The sequence below is a fragment of the Ipomoea triloba genome, chromosome 2, assembly GCF_003576645.1.
Source record: "Ipomoea triloba cultivar NCNSP0323 chromosome 2, ASM357664v1".
In the NCBI taxonomy this organism is placed as follows: Eukaryota; Viridiplantae; Streptophyta; class Magnoliopsida; order Solanales; family Convolvulaceae; genus Ipomoea; species Ipomoea triloba.
Window position 1 is genome coordinate 14,736,709 of NC_044917.1, and position 22,838 is coordinate 14,759,546.

Here is a 22,838-nt window from a genome sequence, read left to right on the forward strand (position 1 = left end):
CGCGATTTTTACAGCACTGACCATGCATGGACCAAGATTCATATTGCATTGTAAACTTTGGTCCATAAATTATATGTCTATAGCTAACACATTAATTTTGTACCTGCAGTTAATAATTTAATAATTTATGTGCCTATAAACAAATTGAAGACACAAATAACATGGTAATTACAGACACATAACATGATAATTACATACACATAAATAAAAAATTAAAATTAAAATTTAAAAATAAAGAATAAACAACTGAAATGAACATTCTAATATATATGTTGACATACTTTTCAGTATTTCTTTGAATAGTATTATACATCAGAGTAATACTTATCATAAATTATCATTTAGTGTAAAATATATTAAACCCCTTTCAGACACCTCTCTCTACACCAAAAGAAACGTTGCCCTTTACACACGTAAACTAAATATCTTGCCACATGGCTTTAATTTTTTATAGCAAATTGTATACAAATTTTATGAGTATTATTGGTTTTGTTACAATGTAATATATGCTGAAGTATAAAGACTCAATGTTTCCATTGAGATTTGAATTTGTGCTCTTACAATTATGCTGCTTGAATACAAGATCTTTGGTAAATTATATACAATTTAATATAACTATTATTTGTAATAAAATAAATTACGGAGTAAATATTTTCACATAATAAATAATAAGCATTTGAAAATGCATGTTAAACACTCTTATTTTTATCACTTACAAATTTAAAAAAAAATCTTAAACATTAGTTTTTCTTTTTTAATTTTAATTTTATTAGTGTGTAAGATTTATCACTTCAGGGAGTGAATGGTTGATTTGTAAGTAATAAATGTAAGAATGTGTAATATGGTTCTATACTTCTATGCAATGTAACTATTATTTTTGAGAAGAATGAATTGTAACTATTATAATAAATAATAAATAATGATATAAGGTTACAAGTAGCTAGCTATTATTTTAGTTTATAAAATATTACTCTATCGAATAAGTCAAGTTTTATGTGAGAACTTTTATGTGAAATGTATATTCATTTTTAATTAAAATATATTCCATGTCATATGTAAAACTTTTCTCGATTATTTTTATTAAAAAATTACCTAGACTCCAAAATCTACTCTCAACTTTTACTTCTATTAAGTGTTCAAATTTTATAAGAGAAAAAATAAGTAATGGATAAACATCATAACTCTCCTATATTAAGCAATCAAAATATGCCACAGTGAATAAAAAATAATGAAAGTATAAAATGTGAGTAATTGTATAATTACTCTATTGTTAATTTAGAGAGCATCCTCATCTATAGATTTTGGATATGTTTTTGAGAAAAGAAAGTTTATTTGGTTTTTGACAGACTTATGAGACCCACCAAATTCTTTGATTCTTGCAATTTCATCGCGTGAAGCAACCAGAGCCCAATTGGGCGCGTGGACTACATGTGCCCGTTGGACGCTTTAAGACACTTTTCAGAATTTTTTTCAGCTTTGTTTTTTTTTTTTTCTTTTTTTCTCTTCAATCTCATCTTCTCTTTTCTAATCACACTTGTAAAAATTTCAATTATTCCAAAAAAAAAGAGAGAAAGAGAAGAAGAAGTAAAAGTCATTATTTTGGACATGTTGAAATTTTCCATGAATGGGATACGAGTGAGTAATACTTTTCAAATGAAGTTACAAGCGGGGCCAAGATGAAACACATTGACTTTGAGGAGGATTCGAAGAAGCGAGCAGGAATGGAACGGCATGGTACAGTGTATACGGTTTACAGGTAAGACAGCCATCCAAAAAATTAATTAATACACCGACTCCGACGCCATTTATTTATTGCAAAATGAAAATTCATTACTACTTTAATTTTGAAAAATTCTTCCTCACAAATATAACAAACACAAACTACTACCCATCTTACCCCTTCCAAGTTCCAAACTGCATTAACAACCCCTCAGCTCCTCCCAAATCCTCCCTAGTCCCCATTCAACCCGCCGGCTCCGCCGCCGCCACCACCACCACCATGACTTTCGGTTTTATCTAGCACGCGTTCATCTATCCATCCATATCATCAAACAAGCAAATATTAGAAAGGGCCGGGCGGTGGTAACTGGTATTTATTTATTTATTTATTTGAGATCGATGGCGTCTGTGGATCTGAAAGTGGATCAGCGGCAGGAATTGAGAGAAATATTCACGAGATTCGACATGGATTCCGACGGGAGCTTAACCTTGTTAGAGCTAGCGGCGCTGCTACGTTCGCTGGGTCTGAAGCCGTCGGGGGACCAGCTCCACGCGCTTTTAGCCAACATGGATGCCAACGGCAATGGCACCGTGGAGTTTGAGGAGCTGGTGGGGGCCATCTTGCCCGACATGGACGACCAAATCCTGATCAACCAACAACAGCTCCTCGAGGTGTTCCGATCTTTTGACCGTGACGGTAACGGCTACATCACTCCGGCGGAGCTGGCGGGATCTATGGCCAAAATGGGGCAGCCGTTGTCCTACCGTGAGCTCACGGAGATGATCCGGGAGGCCGACGCTGACGGTGACGGCGTTATCAACTTTACGGAATTTGCGGCCGTTATGGCCAGGTCAGCAGCTGGTTATCTAGGCCTCCCAGTTTCATAACCATAACCTTGGCCTTGGGGAAGCCTTTTCTACTACTGTATATTGCATTGCAACTAGTACTACACACTAACCAATCTTGGCTGCCTTTCACCTTCTTAATCTCTACTGTTAAGGTTATATTAATTATAATATCCAGTGGCTGCTGTGGTTGTGGTTCATCTTTTTTAAGCCTGTTCAAATCATGTACTGTGTAATTGGGTTTCATTTATCAAGCTTCATTTAAGCTTGTGATTATATATATATATATATATATATATAATACTGCTTGCAATTTGCAATCATATCCCCAGATTTATATTGTCATTTAACTCCCTTGAAATCAAGATTTTGATCAAATTGTAAGAATAAGACTACATATATGTAAAACTAACTGTCATTATAGTCAAAGCCAAAATGAAATAAACTCTAGTTCGAAAAGTTTATGGCAGTCAGGAATAGGTAGTATATATTGTATTCATCCATACTCCATAGTACACTGCTGATGAAGAAGACTACATGGATTATATCACTTCCTGTTAGGAGCAAGTTTGTAACTTGTAAGTCTAACCTGAAATTATAATTTCAAACATAAAATAAGAGAATTGCATAAAATAAAATGCCACTTTTTTTTTTCTTATAGAATAGAAATAATGACCCACCGCCCACATCACTTGCAATCCACCACCCAAAATGGACTCATCTGCTGTTGAAGAGCAGATACTGTTAATAGGACCTTCAATGGGGAATGGGTAACCCTCTGATCACAGCACTCTGGCAATATAAACCAACTTCCACTATTCTTTATGTTTGTGTTTCTCTCTTCTGGATTCTCCACGTTCTTTCCCAGAATGATGATGAGAAGATCTGCTGCGCCTCCGATGCTTATGGTGCTTTGAGTGCCTCTTGCTACTACTTCTATCCCTTGATGATCGATTCTTTTCTCTTTTAGATTTTTCATGACGCCGATCTCTATAGTCGTCAGATGAATCAGATAAATCACTATCTGAACTGTCACTTGTTCTGTGCCGATTATGCTTGCGTTTTCTGCTTCTGTTTTCCTCTGACGAATTACTGCTCCAATCATGACGCTGACTAGCTTCAGATTTTGTGTTTATATCAGTTTGACCTTTTTGTGGGATATTTCTGTTCATGTCGCTCCCATAGCCTCCAGAACTAACTGTTCGGCTATCATTCCTATGAGATATGAAATCCACTGATCCTCCTGACTTCAACCTATCCCCTTGAAGGATCTCCTGCAGATGAGGTTTATCCGGCATTGCTTCAACATTTCTAGCATTATCAGCAGAAGATGTTTTATTCCCAATGGGTCTTTCTGCATTGAAGATCTCCTTGTCTGTAGTGCTAGCTTTGGTTTCTGGGAAAGTTACATCTGGGGGAACTTCTAGGCCTAACTCTTTACCCAATGATTCTAAGAAGTCACCAGCAATTAATCGATTTAGAGTTGTATTAGCAACCTCAACCTTCTCCTCAGGATCCTTCGCTTGGGTGCGATTCATAATTTCCTCATCATCTGAATCATCAGAAAATATAGCCTAAAAAAGAAAAGAAAAACAATCAAATAGTAGAATACTACTAGCCTTCATTTAGAATATAGAATAACAACAACAAAGCAAATGGAAAAACCAACTCAACGAAATCTGCTCAGTAGATTAAGTATAGTCTAAACAATAAGGGCAGATTATCTGAAAATACCATTGATATATTACCTTGTATAAGTCAACAGGCCTTTCAACATTTTCAACTTCTATCTCAGCCTCAATCTCCTTTTGAGTTCTTATTTCCTCTTGACTGGCCTCAGAAACAGAAAATAGTCTATCAGTAACACTCTCCTCCACCTTAGCACTTTTAACAGAATCTGTCATGAATATAAGAGAATCCATTTTACTCCTTGCACGTGGAGCTGGTGGTGGCTGCACAAGATAATATAGAGCTTATCACAATTCATTAGACATAACACAGAAAGGCATATTACACTAATAACCCAGTCAGAAAAATAAGATTTTACAAATGTACCAAGTGTTGGACTAGACAAGTAATGTAGTGACAAAAATATCTAAACACACATCCTCTTATCCTTCGCATTGGGATCAAGCTCAAACTACTAGCAGGACTGTGTATTAGTTTCTTAAAGCCAAAATTCAAACTTCACAAAATAATCCAAACAGTTTTATTCCTCCATAGGCTGCCTGCGCAACAGAGAAAGAGGGGGATTGTTCCCTATAGGCAAATTATATTGTGGACCAGGGTCCACCTTACATGGTGGACCTTGATAAGTGTCAAGTAGTACATCATATTTAATAACATCATTCTGTATTATGTTCATAATATTTGTTCTATGTCCATAAACCAAAACCTTAATGTCCATAAACACTAAACTAAATGTACATCATATTTATTTTCATTCAGTTTATAGTATGTTTATGATGTTCCTTCTATATGTTCATAAAACCAAAGCTTAATGTACATAAACATTACACTAAAGTAATGACTTTATATACCTATAAATTTAAAAAATAAAAAATATCAATATGGTGTCATTTAAAAGATATCAATTAGAGCTTTTTAATAATATATTATTTATTGCTTCAAAAAAAAATAAAAATTTATACATTACTTTATTTGTACAAAAAGAAAAAGATAAAAATAAATTTAAGCTGAAAAAAATGTATAAGGAGATAAAATAGGGATGTGTTTGTCCAACATATAACTATTGTTCCCTATATTTCATATCATATTAATACATAAACAAGTTATGAACAAAATAATGAAAATATTGTTACCTTGCCCATGTAGGGGTCAATTAGATCAAAACGCTTGCACAGAATAGGTGAAGGACGCCACTGAAACTCTTCCCTTTTAGGATACAATTTCTTTTTAGCCAATTCCTCATCACGATCAACTTTAGTGTTCTGTGACAGAAATGAGATGTTAAGAATCACTGAGTTTGAACTGTAAACATTTCATTTTGCAAGCTAGATACTGTAATGCATACCTCGACTGTGCTAGAAGTGAATCTTGACGCTGCTACAGCTAGTGTATCTGAAAACAACTCATTTGGGGGTTTGCTTTCTATCCCCCATTTCCCTTTCTCTATAGCCTCAGCAACAGCCTCAAATTCTAACCTTTCACGAGCACGAGCCGCTTCTGACATTGTACTAGATCCTCCTGAATCTTTAGGGCGAAGACCTCCTTGATATTTCTCCTTCAAGAACTGTTCAAATCTTTCTTGTTTTGCAGGATCATCTCGGAAAGGTTTTCCAGCTTCAGGCATCTCAGTCTAGAGATGATATTAAGAATCAATAATCTAGAACCTAACATTCTTTGGATGTTGAAACAATGCCATGAAAAGCAAAACCTTCTAAAGCAGTGAAGATCAAACCCAGAGAAAACAAGGCTAAAGAACGCAAGCTTACTAGGTGCAGTACACTAAAATTCATCAATCCATCCCAAATTTGTTTTCCAGTTTACTGTAGATATAGATTTTGCAAGGCATTTGGTTGGAAGGAGGGAATTAGGGGGGAAAGAAATTGTAATTCCGTGGGAAAAGAATAAGGTGGGAATTCAAATTACATTGTTTGGTAGGCAGGAAAAGAAAGACTGGGAATTGAAAGGGAAGAAGTGAATAAAGACTAAAATGCCCTTGTATAATAATACGGAGTAATATAAATAATAAGGGCAAAATAGTAATTCATCGTTGAATTACAATTCCACAAACTATGGAATTGCAATTCCATGGTTGGAGACTTGGAGGGAATTGCAATTCCATGGTTGGAGACTTGGAGGGAATTGCAATTCCCTCCAACCAAAGCATGGAATATAAATTCCATGGAGTTTGGTAGGAATAGAGTTAAGGAAATGGAGAAGAGTACATGATGTATTCTATTGCCAATGAAAAGGAATGACGCATATGATGACATTACATAAAGTACAATTTTCGTAATGAATTCAAAAGGATAATATAGGAAATTAGAACTGCTTTTGGCACTTGTTTAGGAAATTGGACAACATTTTGTGACATACTAAAGAGGAGCTCTGAACAACCTTTTTGGTGTCTATTTAATCAAGTACTGTCTATTAATCAGCTGAATTCATTTATTCACACTTAGAACAACTAAAAATAATTTAGTCAAAAAGGAGAGAAGTGAGGAAGTTTGCAGATGCCTTTTACAGAAAAAACTTGAGGCTTCATATTTCAAACTAAATCAAATGTCAGTTTTTTATGCATTTTAAAAGCATAGATAACACTGCTAAAGTAAATCATAGGTAAAAAAGAACGTGGGTACATGACACTGTTTGTTCATCCTGAAACTTTATCTGGAAACCAGTTCAATCATACAATTCAACACAATCTCAACATGTACTACAATCCAGTTAATATAGTGTTGAGGTGGTATGGAATATATCATGTTTTGAAGATTTAATAAAACAGAATGGACAATTGTTGCCAGACACAAAACGGAAGGAGTGCCAGTGGAATAACTAGACATGTGACAAACCTTAACCTGCCTTCATGGGTTTGGCTGGTGAAAACATTTTTTTATTAAATTAAATTTAAAGAAAAAAAAAAAAAGGAGAGAGCCAGTTTCAATGTGGATAAGAGTCAAGGTTACAAACCAGGACAAGAATTTATTTTTGGTCCAATAGTCCAATGCTATATTGCTTAAGGTTATAGAAAAGGCAACATTTTTATTAGAAGCTCTCTATAGAATCAAATCAGTGAACAATTAGAACACCAAAGCTCCCAAGAGGGTTGGACAGCTGTTCACAAGTCATAGCTACATTTTGATGCAGATAAAATGAAAATGCTGCAGAAGATGTGTTATATGTGCAGGTGACAAGAAATTATCAGCTCACAATGCTCCCCTATGCCTTGTACCAACATTCCTCTGTGCTTGATGTGATTTTTGCAAAAAGAAACATACATGGTCTTTCTCCAAGAGATTAGTATAGATGTTGAGGGTCTAGTATTGAGTATTGACATTTGAGAGTTTTATTCTTTTCATGTAAAGAAATATTGGTACAAGGCATAGGGGAGTTTATGAATCTATCAAACTATTTCCAATTGACATGCATGTATATATTTGCAAACAGAAAGATGATGCTACCTTATCAAAAGAATCTAGTATAAGATTCACCATGTTAGAATATCAATCTAGAAGTTGGGTAAAGAGATATTTGAAAGTACTCACCATTGGTAAAGACTTAGTAAATGTTTCGTTGAGACTGGACTGGAAATTGATGGCATCAGCAGGAGTTACAGTGGAGCTCGTCTCTCTCGAGCTTCTTTCTAGAGGCTTCTCCCCTAAAATTTTTCCACGGCTCTCTGCTGTCATCTGAGAATTTTGTTGTATTTTGCCTTCCAAATGCTTTGCTGTTTGACCATTATGCTTCTGTCTCTCCTCCCAAAGTCTCCTTGAATAATATTCATGGCCACTCCCTCCAGTAAGGAAACCAAACAAAGGGTTTGACTGGTTTTTTTCCCGAGAAAGATCCTCAAATAGTTTACCAGCACGAGCTACTAAACTTGCTAAACCCTCAATTAAGATTCTAAGGTTCTTATCCTCTGGAGGTGGAACCTCTGGGGGTGGAGATTCAGCAACTCTACTGTTGACTTCAAGAGGAGCGGTAAATTTGTGAAAGGGGATAAAATCTTTTGGAACCACTGGAGGATCAAATCTGACATTTTAATAATATATTTCTTTTAGCACCAAAGAAATGGAATGCATGCAATTTCAGTGTCTGAACAAAAAATATAGAACCTACAGCACCAAATCAAGAATTGAAATATATTCTATGTACAACTACAAAATGAAATAGTGCTCTTTAGACAAACTCATAATGGATGGCTCTTGGCGATAAGATGAATTCTTAGATTAGTCAGCCAAAACAGAAATCACTCAGCTCTTACATGCAAAACAAGTTGATAGCTGAGCCACATGGTAATTCAACCTCCTATGTTATTATTACATCTGTTTCATTTCTTTAATGTTTACTTCCATAGTACCATTACAAGCACTTTTCAATGCATGGAATCTTGCTTAGGATAAATTCATCAGGATAGTAAGAACTTTTGGGCTTGGAGACCAGAAGAATCAAATACTTATTGATTTGAGTAGAATTCTTGACATTACTTTTAAGTTCAATTTCTAGGGATGAAATCATACTTGTATTCAATTTTTTATTTGCATGTAGCTATTGCAATGAAGGAAAATATAACTTTCCCCCCAGGAGGGGCTGCCAATGAACTTTGTCTCAAACTCTCAATGAAGGCAAATGGATAATTACCTTTCTAACTGATATTCAGAATTCGAGGCAGCCTTAAAACCAGGCAGAACATCATGCTTTTTATTATCCAACATCTTTACATTCTCCTTTGTTGGTAATGGAGGCTCCTCAACTTCTTCAACATATGAACCTTCGATTTCAAAACCTGATTAAAAGCATTAATTAGACAAAGTAACTCTCTCAATGAGAGTATGAAACCCCTCCAAATGATGCAACAGGTAGAAGCACAGACAATCTTTAATAGTGTACACCATGTGGACCATACCAGCCAATGACATTTTCAATGAACAAGAGAAGTAACATCTCGATAAATCCATATCATAGAACACTCTAAAATTGCAGATAGACCAGAAAAAGTTATTTTTTAGGACACATCAAACCTACTGCCTATGCATATCACAGCTACTGCCTATAAATTTAAGTTAGAAAACCCATTTCTTCTCATCTGATGAGTACGGAGTACCCAGACTGTCAGTCACCTAAGAAACCTAGAAAATGGTCCATCATTTTAATCAGTTAAGTTCATCAATAAACTATGGACTGCCAAATATCACAGGCTAACATCCTGTAGCAATTTTTAGCCATATAAATATGGATATGGAAACTGTAATACTTCAACTAAGGCAAGAATCATTAAAATGGGAATGGTTCTCTGGAATAAAAATCAGGAGTCTTCCACGTGCACAGCTATGAAATCTTAAGAAAGGAGTAAATAAGGTAGCATTGTCGACCAATGGTTAAAATAACATATACTCAGGACTTAGCTCCACATGCACAGCATGTGCACACATTGAAGAAGAATAAACCAACCTGAGGTATACACATCTTCATCTTCAACATCCAAATCCTCAAGAGCCCCAATTCCAAAGCCAGGAGCAACCCTTCCAGCTGATATATTTAAGGTAGCAAGTTATAGAGGCAAAACAAGGAAAAAGGATAGCACATGCTAATATGCAAGCACATAATTACTCATGAAAATCTTACATTTAAAACCAAAGAGACTATCCTTCATTGAGAGGGGCCCTTGATGTCCAATGTCCTTCTTCCCAGATGCACGTGACCTCTTCTTTTCTAAACATAAATCAAACAAAGGTGTTGACAAATTATAAGCAAATGTTCTAAGATTAAAGATATTTACCAAATAAAAGAAGTACCTCTAAATTCAGGAGCATGCTTGAATGGATCATAGCCTAAGCCATGCAGGTCTTGTTTTGGACTAAGAACAAAATTCTACACACAATGAAAAGGAGTGGATGAGAACAGCCTTCAGTATATCATTACTGGTATCAATTCGTGTGGGTAGGTGGGGAGGGGAGGGGTGCAGGGAAGGAGGGAATAGTAATATGCATGATGTAAAACTAACAACCATAATTGTTTTAGTGTGACAGAAATAAGGAATCATCTAAAGCAGAAACAAGAAGAGATATTCTACATAATCATTGACTCATTGTTTGTAACCAAGAAGAAAGGACTTTTGATTTCATTTTCCCCTTCTTTGTAAGAAGCAAGCAGGTAACTATCTTCAAGCTTATATACAGCTATGAGAAATCATGGAGGATTAAATAAAGATTTCTTGGAACAACAGAATGATAACTAGCAAGTCATATAAATTTCCTTTATCCATAATAAAATGTTAAGAAAATTAAGACCAAATCTACCAACTATTATCCAATAATAATAAGAGTAACAAAAGTTATGCCTCTCTAAATGGGCAGTAAAAGTTGACATAGAAAATACAAAGTAAAACATTAATTTAAGACGGGGGTAGACGCACCGGTGTGCTCTTAAAGAACTGACTATCATCATCAGCTGGCAGATCAATGGGATGGATATCATGTTCAAACTGTTCAGAACCCACATGTTGACCTTTTGCATCATTAGAGGAAAGTGCCAAAAAGGCTTTCCTTGCTTCTCTGCGAGCCTCTGAGGAAAGAACCAAAAGAGAGACAAGTTGCATTGAATAGATAATCCAATGCAACATCACTTATTAGAAGTTGAGTCTAAAGAGAATGAAATCAATTCCACAATTTTCATTTCATAGTCAAGAAAATTTAGGCCTCGGATAACTGAGAAAGAAATTCCAGAATCTGTTTTTCAGTAAAAAGATAGAGAATGAGAGAGAGAGAGAGAGATGAGTTCTATTAGATAGTAAATCCTATACAACATCACTCAGTAGAAGTAGAGTCTAGAGACAATTAAAACAGGTCCACAACTTTGAACTTCCATTTCATCGACAGGAAGATTCAATCTTGTGTCACTTGAAGAAATTTTAAAATTATAAAAATTATATTTTACAAAAATAAAAAATAAAGGGGAAAACCATTTAAGTGCCAAGAACCAAATTTGTAAATCAATTATCATTGGGAATGTCAAAGAAATTGTGTATTTAACCTAGAAATTTGTATTCCATACATATGAGAGGGAAGACAATTTATCACTTCATCATCAAGAACAAATATGCTACCTTTTGGTAGAAACCAGAGATAGCATTTGCATCTGGCTGTTAATCAAGGACCAATTTGACTATTCTCTTATAACTTAAGGACAAAAAATGTTTTCCCCTTAGGCCCTTAGTCCCTTACATATAAGCCTATAAGGAATACAAATTTGCTTTGAAATTCCAAATTATAATGTCTTTTCTTTTTCTAAGTTACTTACATTTGTAAGCTTGTAATTATTTGAACCAGTGCTACACTGTACCACCTACCAAAATGGCACCTTGTACAGCAAGCTATATATGATTATGCTCACCCAAACATCTAAGAGCTAACCTCAACACAAACAAAGGCAGGGCTTGCAGGTAGGACATACCATAGAGTGAATCAGCATTCGAGTCCTTGATTGAACGACCATGCCGCCATCCCATCTTCAGCAGCAACTTTGCTCCTGGTCAGGAATAGAAAAATTCTTATTAAAGACAAATAACAAACAACATGCACACAAGGTGATAAAAGGGTAAGTAGAAATGGAATAATTTCCACAATACAACCAAAACACACCAATGGACTCAGCTGCTGAAACTACTAGCTCATCAGGAACAGGTCCGGGAATAACTGATGGCCTGCAACATACAATTTGATGATCAGACATTAAAAGAAAAAAGTAATAGAATGAATTTACAGGGAGTAAAAAAAGAAGAATAAATAGAAAGTCTATAGGCATGATCTTAGATGAAAGCAAGTTCTGATCCACTGCAAATTCATGAAAGTATTCACATGCCAAAGGTAGAGAAAAATGCATTCCGAGTTTCAGATTATGGCAGTAGTTAAAAATAAACTAAATTTTGAATGAGAAAATCCCTCTACACTGAAATAATTAAATCAGATTGCACTTCCCAAAAATAGAGAACAGACTTCACATGAAATGCTTAAGAAACCATGAAAATAAAACATGCTCAAAATTGAGATCAAATTCCTCGGAACATGGTATAATGTTTAGTGACTAATGATAGCTGATCAAACTATGTATACATATCAAACAGCTTCCTTTGTATGGATAAATACATTCAAACTAATCTACTATATCTAATAATTTGATATATATACACACACACAACATATAAAATAAAATTGTTTGATATGAGATAGCATGTGCAACCTCTGCTTTTGCTCCTTTTCAGCTTGTTTACGAGCAAGTTCAGCAGCAGTAAATCCAAATGTATCATACTGTGACGAAGTCCCAAGGTGGCCCTCCATTTCCTATCAAATTATTTATATTAAAAAAATAAATACTCCATAAAAAATAACTCTCAGTCAACTTGCTTTAGAAAACCAGGAATGCTAAAATAAGAAAACATACATCTTTCTCATCATCATCCAAAAAGTTATAAATACTTTGCTGCTTGACTTCAGCTCTGCTTTTCCGAGACGATGTAAATGACTGTGGAGTCCATCCTGTGCCATGGTGATAAAACACCAAATAAAAGTAATGTCAAGGCATAAAATATGAACCAACCTAATAATTGTAAAACAAACTACCTTCTTTTGAGCCAACTGTATTGTAATATCCTGCAGAATAACCACCAGTAAATGCACCATGAAATCTCCTTCTACCCTCTTCATCCCTGACCTGGAATTCAAAAATTCTCAGCATTAAAGAGGACAAAACTCTTGCTCATTTCTAAATACAACAAGGCATGTGAACAAAAGAAGATAGAAACAAATATGGTGGTTCACTGGTTCTAAAAGAAACTAAACAAAAGACATAAGAAATTTGAGTAGCATATACAGGGTTAGAAGCAGCCATAAAAATCCAAGGTGCGCAGGATTGAAAACTATCTTAACAGCTCAGAAGCCACAAATTCCTTTAAAGTCATCACTAGATCATTCAAATTATATCAAATTGTTCAGTTCAAGCAGCACGCAATCTTCAGAGCTAATATTTAGCCACCGGTGATGGCATTGAGATTGCTACTCGATAAGAACTTGACGAAAACAAACCTCCACTCAATTATACATATATAAGAAACATTTCATAGATTAACTTATTCAATGATGTAATATACTGAGCTCTCACAATGCGCAATTTCACAAACACATAGGATCCTACTCCTCCCAAAACCTCAGTAGAGTTTGCGCATACACAGCTTATATGAGTGCCTATGGTGGAATTACCTCTTGCTTCCAAGCTGGAAGGCTGCGCAATTGGCCGGAGGCCTCAGCGACGGCCTTCTTCTTCCGGCTGGAGACGTCTTCCTCTCGCTCTATAGGCGTTCCGAAGAAGACGAAATCCTCCTCGTCGCTGTCCATTCCCAATCCCTACCTGATTAATATCTCCTTGCAAGTTTCTTGAGAAAACTGAAATCGAAATCTTTGCTACGTGAAATAAATTCTATAGGCAATTTCACAAGTGGCGCGCCGTAACTGTTTGACAAATTAGCTGCGGAACTTGGATCATTAGCTCCTCAACTCCAAGGAAACGAGAAAGAGTGCAAGGAGCCATTGGGGGAAAACAAATGCTAAACTAAGGGGCCTAACGGGAAGTTCATCAATCTTAATACAGTGGACCATGGTGTTGTAGCCATGGTCCAAAATGGTCATTTTTTATATGATGTGTTCAAATTTTTTTTTTTTTTTAGGAGAAGGAGAGGAGAAATTTTTTTTAATTATATTGTAATTAACCTACATTGTCCATAAAATTAAATTGAATATCAGTCTATTAATAAATTATAAATTGAATAAGATTGATACTTTAGTGGTGTCGTAATGAAACTGGATAACAAGTCTAACATATTGAGTGTATATATTTTTTTTGGTGGGAATGACCCGTCGAGGACAGGATACAAAATTACCAAACTCTAATGGAACTTGCTCCAGCGGCATCAGCAGCTAGAAGCACCTCCATGCTGGTGGGCGGCGAGTCTAAAAGAACCGTGTCTCACTCCCCAAGTTGCCCTAAATTCGCAAGGTGGTCCACACATTTGTTTCCTTCCCTTAGAATATGCTGCAGGGTTATCTGCTCAAAGCTACCTAGAAAGAACCGGCAGCCTTTGACTAGAGACGAATAGCACCCATGATCTTCAAGATCTCCACTGATTAAGGTGACAACTGCTTCCGAGTCCAGCTCCAGAACCACTCTGCTAAAACCCTTAGCGTTTGCCAGCCGTAGACCCTCCCTTAGGCCCCACAGCTCCGCGGCAAAGCTATTAGTGAAACCAATTTTAGTAACGAACCCAAACAGCCAATCCCCAAGGTGGTCTCGTGCCAAACCCCCTACACTAGCAAGCCCCGTATTTTTCTTCAAAGCCCCATCGGTATTAATTTTAATCCAACCATGACTCGGGCAAGACCAGAAAACCCAACGCATCCTCTCTGAAGGCTCTGAGTTCCGTTGGTGACCATAACGTAAGGACTCCCTTGCCGTGAATTCCGCACGGCGAACGATCTCAAGTTGTAAAGGAAGTACTTGGTCAAAAATTCTCATGTTGCGCGATTTCCACAGTTCCCAGCATGTGTAACTAAAGGTCAGCCCCCAGGGAATGCCATTTATCATGTCCACCGAAGAGCAATTTCGCTTGAGCCACTGCGAAAAATTCGAAGCAAGTCCATTGGCGAACGAGGTCGGAGTATGCATTATCCTCCAGCAAACCCGAGCGACATCATAATGCATTAGAATATGATCGACACTTTCGCACGTCTCACCGCAAGCTAAGCAACTGCCATCATCGGTTAGCTTCCTTACGACTCTTACTACATTGGTGAGTACCTTATCCTTTATTGCCAGCCAAAGAAATATGCGACACCTCTCCGAGATTTTGATCTTCCACAGCCAGTCCATGTCGTCCGAGTTATCATCGCCTGTAATGTACCTGTAGGCTTCCCGCACAGAAAACATACATCCCGGGGAAGTTGGCCAATAGAAGGCATCGGATACAAGATCATCCAGGGGGATAGGGATTGACCTGATTTTGTCGACTTCATCGCTAGGGAGAACGTCCTGCAATTTGTCAAAATTCCAAGAACGATTAGGAAGAATGAAATCACTTACCTTGGCATGGGCGAGATCGTCGGGTATGTTCACACTGTCAAGTAGTCCAAGTGGTTTGTCTCCCACCCACCAGTCTGACCAAAAACTAAGTGAATTTCCTGTACCAACCCTCCAGGCTGCGCCCAACTCAATGGTGGATCGACCTCTTAGGATACTCCTCCAACCCCATGACGAATGCTGCGGAGTAGACGTTGTGAAGAAATTCCCGTCTTTTATATACTTTTCCTTCATGATACGAACCTAGAGCTTATCCTCACAAGTGTTCATTTGCCAGGCGAGCTTGGCCAGAAGAGCTTCATTAAAGTCAACGCACCGTCTAAGCCCTAAGCCTCCAGCACTCTTGGGTCGACACACTCCGTTTTTGAGTTCAGAATCACCCCAGAGGAAACCCCTACAAACTCTGTCAATCTCCTAACTAATCCCCACCGGGAGTTTGAAGGCCTGCATGGAGTAGACAGGCAGAGTAGCCAGCACTGATTGAATAAGGACTTTGCGCCCCGCAAGGGAAAGAGTCTCCGCCTTCCAGTTTGCCAGTTTCTTTTTCATGCCCTCCAGGATATACGTAAAGGTTTGTTTGGTAACCCGTTGTTGGAGAATAGGGACGCCAAGATAGTTCCCCAAGTTTTCCGAGACCAGGATTCCCATAGTTCTCTTCAAATCTCTTTTGACCCCTGCATTAGTATTAGGACTACAAAAAATATAGGATTTATTGACATTTATAATCAAACCTGACTGCTTCGAGAAAGTGTCCAAACAGTCCATAATGACTTGACCCTGAGCTTCCGAGGCCTTCGCAAAAAGCATTAAGTCATCAGCAAAAAATAAACGGGAGACACCAGTACCACCTCTTGAGACCACAACTGGTTTCCAATTCTTCCTATTCACCTCAGTCAGGAGAGCTTTTCCATTACAAGGATGAAAAGGTATGGAGCCCGAGGATCGCCCTGGCGGAGACCTCGGCCGGGACGAAAAGGGGAAAGTTTCTCCCCATTCCAAAGCAAGGAAATGGAGCTTTCCCTAATGGCACGTTTGGTTCGCAGACGAAAAGGGGCAAGTTTCTCCCCATTCCAAAGCAAGGAAATGGAGCTTTCCCTAATGGCACGTTTGGTTCGCGGAATAGGCATGGAATGGAATAGCATTCCCAGTAATAGGCCTATTCCGCTGTTTGGTAAAACTTTCTATTCCCAGGAACAATGTTCCTGGGAATGACCTATTCCCCTTGCAAGGGGAATAGAGATTCCTAGGCCCCCTAGGTATTAGGCTATTCATGAGTCCTCAGGAATAGCCTAATGTTGTTATTTCCAATTTTACCCCTTAGGGCGTTTTGGAGAAAGATCTTCCTTTTCCCAAAACGCTCCTATATTATTTTAAAAAAAAAAAACTTGTAACTAAAAACAATTACTGCATGTTTGGTTCACGGAATGAATTTTAAGGAATAGGAATGTTATTTCTTGAGGAATGGAATAGAGAAGGAATAGAATAGGATTTGTATTCCATTGTTTGGTTCACGGGAGGAATAGCTTTAAGAATGTTATTCCAGTGTTTGGTTGATTTAAGGAATAGAAATGGAATATAGGTTTAAAAGACATAAATACCCTTTTACAAAATATAATAATAATAAAAATAATAATAATAATAATAATAATATTATTATTATTATTATTGTAATAATATTATTATTATTTAATTATTATTATTTATTATTATTATTATTATTTTATTATTATTATTATTATTTTATTTTTATTATTATTTAATTATTACTTATTATTATTATTATTATTATTATTATTATTATAAAAACCCTAGATCTAAATCCACTCACTCTACAAATTCAATCACTCTCTTCATCGTCTCCCTTCTCTCAGCAATCAGTTTCTCTGCCCTCCTCCACCCCATCAGAGTTCATGGATGAGCTCATGGATAAGCACTTGTGTTACTTCATCTTGAAATCTCAAATTGTTTGCACATACTTGAATCGTTGCTCTTTGGACAGAAAAAGCCAGACATCAGCGTATTGCAGCGGACTGATTTGAAGAAATTATCAATAATTTTGCAGTCGACTTTCTCCAATTGCTCCCTCAGAAACTTAACTTTTGGATCCTGTAGGCCTTTCTGGATCATGACCTCGCCTTCCGCCACCGTATGACCGCCTCTCACGCCGGACCACGCGGCAGTGCCAGCCGGTCGCTTGTGCTCCATTGCTGATGTTCAGGAGATGGACAGAAGATCGAATTCAAATTTGATGCAAATGGCAGAAGAGGTGAAAAGACATACATAAAAGTTTTTAGGTTAAAGAAGGGTAAAATTGGAAATAAAATATAAAAGCTATTACTGTAGGCCTATTACTGGGAATGCTATGCCATTCCAGCCTATTCCGTGAACCAAACAACCCATTAAGGTTCCTTAAATGAATGAGCTTTTGGCTCTTTAAGATTTCCTCATCCTGTTGTTAATTTCAAACGAGAAGCAATGATTCTCTTATATAGAGGAGCTCAAATGAGCTCAAATGAGCTCCTCTTCATTTTTTTTTTTTTGAAAGAAACAAACTCAACTAATCAATTGAGAAATACAATGAGGGGGGACACCAAACCAACTATGAAGATCAGTGCACGAACGTGCAACCCGGGCTAAAGTGTGAGCACACACATTCCCTGATCTATTGATATAGCTAATGCTAAAAGCCTGAAAAAAAGAAGAGATCGAAAGACTATCTCTAATCACAGTACTAACATATGATAAATCTTGAGAAGAATCACTGAAGCTAAGACAAACTTGCTGGCAGTCGGTTAGGATGCATATTTTCTGCCACTGTTTACTCTTTAGCCAAGAAAGAGCCTCCTTGATGGCAAGAGCTTCGGCTAAACGAGCTTCATTGACCAGTCTCAAAGGGCCGGAGATAGCAGCGAGGAACAAACCAGAATGAGTGCGAATTACAGCGCCGAAAGAGGCAGAATTTTCTATGACCGATGCATCAACTTCACAATAGACCCAACTTGCATCAATGCCCTGAGTTCTTTGAACAGTCTGGAGGGGAATGGAAGAAATATTTGCCTTCTAAAGATCACACCAGCACTGCCAATCCTTAATGCAATTAGTCACAGAAATTCTTATTGCATTTACATTCCACTGTTTGTTGTTCCAAACATATTCATTCCTGTTCTTCCAAACAGTCCATAAAATAGCAATAATACTCCTGCTTTTATTTTCATCATCTAAATCAACAACTTGTGAAAGCCAACTTTCAAAACTAGCCTCAAGAATATGTAAAGGAAGTATAGTATTGTCCCATACTAGCTTAGAAAACTCACAATCCAGAAATAAATGTGACCTTGGACTCCACTTCTTTGTGACAAAGGGGACAATTAGGGGGAATTTCGACTCTTCTTTGCGGAGGACTGTTTTAACAGGTAGAATGTTACGAGCGCACCGCCAAATGAAATTCTTAATTTTTGGGGGAATTTTGAGCCTCCATAACTGGTTCCATGACTTGAAATTGCAGCTGTCAGGTTGCATAGCTTCTCCATACAGCTCTCTATACCCATTGCGCACTGAGTATAATCCCTTTAAATCCTTCATCCAAAACCATTGATCGGAGTGATTCATAGACACAGGTATTTGGCTTATAAGTCTCACATCCCGAGAATTGAAGTACTCATTAATTAGCTGAATGTTCCAGTCACTTGTGGCAGGATCAATGAGTTCCGCGACTCTGTCAAAAACCTGTGAATCTGCAAAATTCGTGGTAACAAAAGGGTTAGTAGTATCGGGCAGCCAAGGATGATTAAAAATATTAGTGGATTTACCATCCCCGATACGAATACCGCATCCTCTAATTAGGATATCTTGGGCAGCTAAAATGGAACGCCAGCAGTAGCTAGGATTGGATCCAATCACAGCTTGTAAGAAGTTTCCTTGGGGAAAATAACGGGCTTTGAATATCTTGGAGACAAGGGAATCCGGGTTGGTTATAAGCCTCCACCCCTGTTTCACTAGGAGAGCTATGTTAAAGATGTGCCGTCTTTTAAATCCCAAGCCCTCAGATGATTTAGGGCTGCACATTTTCTCCCACGAAAGCCAGTGAATATCACTCTCTTTGTTTTGCCACCAGAATTTGTTAAGAGTGTTTTCCAGATTGGAACAAAGTGTTTTGGGAAGGAGATAGATGCTCATTGTGAATGTAGGCATGGCTTGAGCAATGCTTTTCAGTAAGACCTCTTTACCTGCTCTAGAGAGAATTCTTTTGTTCCACCCTGAAATCCTTTGTTTGATCTTGGCCTCGATATATGAGAAAATCCCTTGTTTATTGCGGCCAATGCCAAGAGGTAAACCCAAATATTTGCCCAGACCAACAACATTTACAATTCCAATACATCCTGTGATGGACTCCTTGATCAGATCCTGAGTGTTTCGACTAAAACAGATACATGATTTGTTTAGATTCACTGCTTGCCCGGATGTAGCTTCATAAGTATTTAGACAATTCTTAATAGCCTCAGACTCCCTGACTTCGGCCCTGAAAAACAGAAGACTGTCATCGGCAAAAAAGATGTGAGAAATACTGGGGGCACCTCTCGCAACCTTGCAACCATGGATGTTTCCTTGAATTTCCTGATTCTGAAGAAGATATGATAAGCCTTCAGCACAAAGAATAAAGAGATATGGAGAGAGGGGATCTCCTTGTCTAATGCCTCGGGATGGGACAATGAGCTTGGTAAGTTTGCCATTAACAACAATTCTATAGCGAACAGTAGTAACGCACGTCATTATTAATTGAATCCACTGAACATCAAACCCCAACTTAAGCATAATCATCTCAAGAAAGTTCCATTCCAACCTATCGTAGGCTTTCGCCATGTCTAACTTCAATGCAGCCCAACCGACTTTACCAGATTTCTTATGGTTCATATAATGGAGAACTTCAGATGCAATAAGGATATTATCTGTGATAACCTATTTGGAAAGAAAGCACTTTGGGTAATAGAGATGATGTTTCCCAACAAAGTTTTCATTCTGGTAGCGAACAATTTGGCTAGGATTTTATAAGCTACATTACATAGTGCAATAGGACGAAGATCTCCAACAGTTTCAAGAAAGTTAACTTTAGGAATCAAGGTGATATTTGCATCATTGAAGCCAATTGGGAAACAGTTTGTACCTATACATTGAAGAATAAAAGCAGAGATGTCATTACCAATTTCGGGCCAAAACTTCTGGTAAAAACCTGGGTTAAAACCATCCGGACCCGGAGATTTTTCGGCTTTCATACTGAACACTGCCTCCCTAACTTCTGTGGCTGTAAACTCCTTGAGTAGTGCCCTGTTATCCTCCTCAGATATTCTCCTAGCCATGCCTTCAAATTGACTACCTATAGTAGACTTGCTAGAGCAAAAAGTACTTTCAAAATATTCAACAATTAAATCATTCAAGCCACTGTTTTCAAACCAAATACTTTCAAAATATTCAACAATGAGCTCCTCTTCATAAGTTACCAATGTGAGATAAAAAAATTTCAATTTGTATTTAAAAAAAATTATTATATATGTAATTTTGTTTTAATTTGTATTATTATTATTATTATTCCTTTTTTCTTATTATTATTATTAATATTATTATAATTTTTATTTTATTATTACACAATAATAATAATAATAATAATATTAATATTAATAAGAACATGGATGTCCTTATTATTGTTGTTGTTGTTATTATTATTATTATTATTATTATTATTATTACTACTACTACATATTTTATAAGGGTATTTATGTATAATAATAATAATAACCCTAAAGCCTAATGAAGGTAATAAAAAAAATTCAAATTAAGGATCCATTGAGTGTATATCGTTAAATGAAGTTGTAGTTGAGTTAAAATAATACTTTAGTCAAAAAATAATAGTAATACTCTAGTGGTGTTGTACTGAAACTGCAATGGATATAAAATGAAAATGAATGTTAGGTCTCACATATTGACGGTATATTATCAAATGAAACTATAATTGAATAATACGGATATTTTAGTAGTGTTGTAATGAAACTACAGTGTGTATAAAATGAAACTAAAAAACAAGTGAGGTTGTTACATGGACCATAACGGAATTTGTCGTCTACCAATGTTAATGAAAAATATTTCAAACGACGTCATTCATCCGTTTTCTTTATTTAATTTTTTTTTTTTAAATTGCATCTTTGAGCCCTTAATTATACCAAAGTTCTGACTCAATCTCTTAGTTATGACCATATGTATTTTTTACCTGATGATGTATAAATGGGAGTGTAAAAGTGGGTGTGTTATGTCGTTCCGCTGAGGATTGGGGCTATGACACGTAATTGTGTGAATTAAGAATACTAGGCACTAGAGTATGTGAATCAACTAGAATCCAAGCAACTAATAACTGAATGATGGAAAAATAAAAGAAAGCAATTGACTAAGGAGTAAACTGTATGATAAGGGAATGGGTCAGATTAGGGGAATTGTAATCTTGATGTTCTGACAATCTCAGAATTTGGGAAAGAATATTTAACCTAGGGATTTATGGGCAATGCACATAAGAATTCAATTCAGCTACTTTCGTAATCAATAAACAGAATTAGGCTACAATTACCCCACTATCATGATGCATCAATCATAACCTTAAGCACCTAAGCATTGTAAGCCCCCAAAATTACCCCTATTCTCATAGTTGGAAAATTAGGTTGAAATTGGTAAGGCTCGAGGTCTCCATCCAACTTTCGTTGTAATGAATCCCTCTCCTAGACTAGCAATTAATTGTGGCCATCAATCAATGACAAGTAGAAAGAAATTCCCAAATCAACATAAACCCTAGGTAAAAGATTCAATCCCTTTATGCAATAATCACCAATTGAACATCAAGATTAACAATGGATCCCTAATCCAAACCCATAAGCGAATTACTCACGCATGATTGGAGTAAACAAAGCAAAGAAATAATAAATAACCATAAACATTGCAAGAAATCTGAAAAGAAAGTAAATAAAGGAATAAGATAACTTAACTGATAAAGAACAAATCCAACTTCAATCCGAGATTCCAAGCTTGAAATTAAATAATCTAATGTGAAACTAATCTAACTATGCTAGGGAAATATAAAGAGAATAAACTAAAACTAACTAGGGTTTTGAACTCTGTAAAGGGAACCTCCTTCAATTGTAGAGAATAGGTAGAATATATAGGAGGTAGATGGGCCTTGGCCCATTAGGCAACTTCCAATTCTTTTCCAATTTGTATTCTTGTTTCCTTCCTTCCTTGTAATTTCCTTTTCTTCCAGAACTTGTCCAAAATGTTCCAAAATTCCTCCTTTGTTGTTCCTTGTAGATAATTCAACACTTGGACAATATAACACACAAACAATTCCCAATTTCACTAGGATAAGGGAAATAAGCAACAAAACAACTAAAATAAGGGGTGAATTATTGTACAAAATAGTAGATATCATT

At 36.6% G+C, this 22,838-nt stretch overlaps 3 protein-coding genes across 5 annotated transcripts; 1 reads left to right on the forward strand and 2 right to left on the reverse strand.

Moving 5' to 3' along the window:
• Positions 1-1,821: 1,821 nt before the first annotated feature.
• LOC116007275 (probable calcium-binding protein CML15) lies at positions 1,822-2,871 on the forward strand. Its single transcript, XM_031247913.1, has one exon. The coding sequence runs from the start codon at positions 2,119-2,121 to the stop codon at positions 2,605-2,607; it is 489 nt and encodes a 162-aa protein (XP_031103773.1). The 5' UTR covers positions 1,822-2,118; the 3' UTR covers positions 2,608-2,871.
• A 93-nt stretch (positions 2,872-2,964) lies between these two features.
• LOC116007262 (G patch domain-containing protein TGH) lies at positions 2,965-13,848 on the reverse strand. 3 transcript variants are annotated; one of them, XR_004095228.1, is made up of 17 exons: positions 13,506-13,848; positions 12,870-12,960; positions 12,691-12,785; positions 12,490-12,590; positions 11,892-11,953; positions 11,704-11,778; positions 10,667-10,815; positions 10,047-10,122; positions 9,877-9,963; positions 9,703-9,780; positions 8,893-9,037; positions 7,797-8,283; positions 5,600-5,884; positions 5,388-5,516; positions 4,314-4,517; positions 3,246-4,139; positions 2,965-3,119 (listed from the first exon to the last, which is right to left on the reverse strand). XR_004095228.1 is itself a non-coding variant. In XM_031247895.1 (16 exons), exons 1-16 carry the CDS (start codon positions 13,638-13,640, stop codon positions 3,381-3,383), a joined length of 2,958 nt encoding a protein of 985 aa, XP_031103755.1. In that variant the 5' UTR covers positions 13,641-13,848; the 3' UTR covers positions 2,984-3,380. The 3 variants fall into 3 exon arrangements, 1 of the variants encoding a protein (XP_031103755.1); XR_004095227.1 differs by having other exon boundaries at positions 2,984-3,154; XM_031247895.1 differs by having other exon boundaries at positions 2,984-4,139.
• Positions 13,849-15,789: 1,941 nt separating this feature from the next.
• LOC116010798 lies at positions 15,790-20,729 on the reverse strand. Its single transcript, XM_031250307.1, has 8 exons — positions 20,603-20,729; positions 20,430-20,536; positions 18,502-20,331; positions 18,154-18,405; positions 17,997-18,063; positions 17,352-17,582; positions 16,107-16,277; positions 15,790-16,049 (listed from the first exon to the last, which is right to left on the reverse strand). Exons 1-8 carry the CDS (start codon positions 20,727-20,729, stop codon positions 15,790-15,792), a joined length of 3,045 nt encoding a protein of 1,014 aa, XP_031106167.1.
• Positions 20,730-22,838: the final 2,109 nt, after the last annotated feature.

Bases quoted from the DNA above. Each gene is read 5' to 3' on its own strand.
- LOC116007262 (XM_031247895.1), bottom strand. From the start codon at position 13,640: ATGGACAGCGACGAGGAGGATTTCGTCTTCTTCGGAACGCCTATAGAG. The intron at 8,284-8,892 runs GTAATTATCCAT...TTAAAATGTCAG, and splicing joins TCTGAATATCAGTTAGAAAG to ATTTGATCCTCCAGTGGTTC. The intron at 4,140-4,313 runs GTAATATATCAA...TTTCTTTTTTAG, and splicing joins GGCCTGTTGACTTATACAAG to GCTATATTTTCTGATGATTC.
- LOC116010798 (XM_031250307.1), bottom strand. From the start codon at position 20,729: ATGGCTAGGAGAATATCTGAGGAGGATAACAGGGCACTACTCAAGGAG. The intron at 20,537-20,602 runs GTTTTTACCAGA...TTCAATGTATAG, and splicing joins TCCGGATGGTTTTAACCCAG to GTACAAACTGTTTCCCAATT. The intron at 20,332-20,429 runs GTAGCTTATAAA...CTTTCCAAATAG, and splicing joins GTCCTATTGCACTATGTAAT to GTTATCACAGATAATATCCT.
- LOC116007275 (XM_031247913.1), top strand. From the start codon at position 2,119: ATGGCGTCTGTGGATCTGAAAGTGGATCAGCGGCAGGAATTGAGAGAA.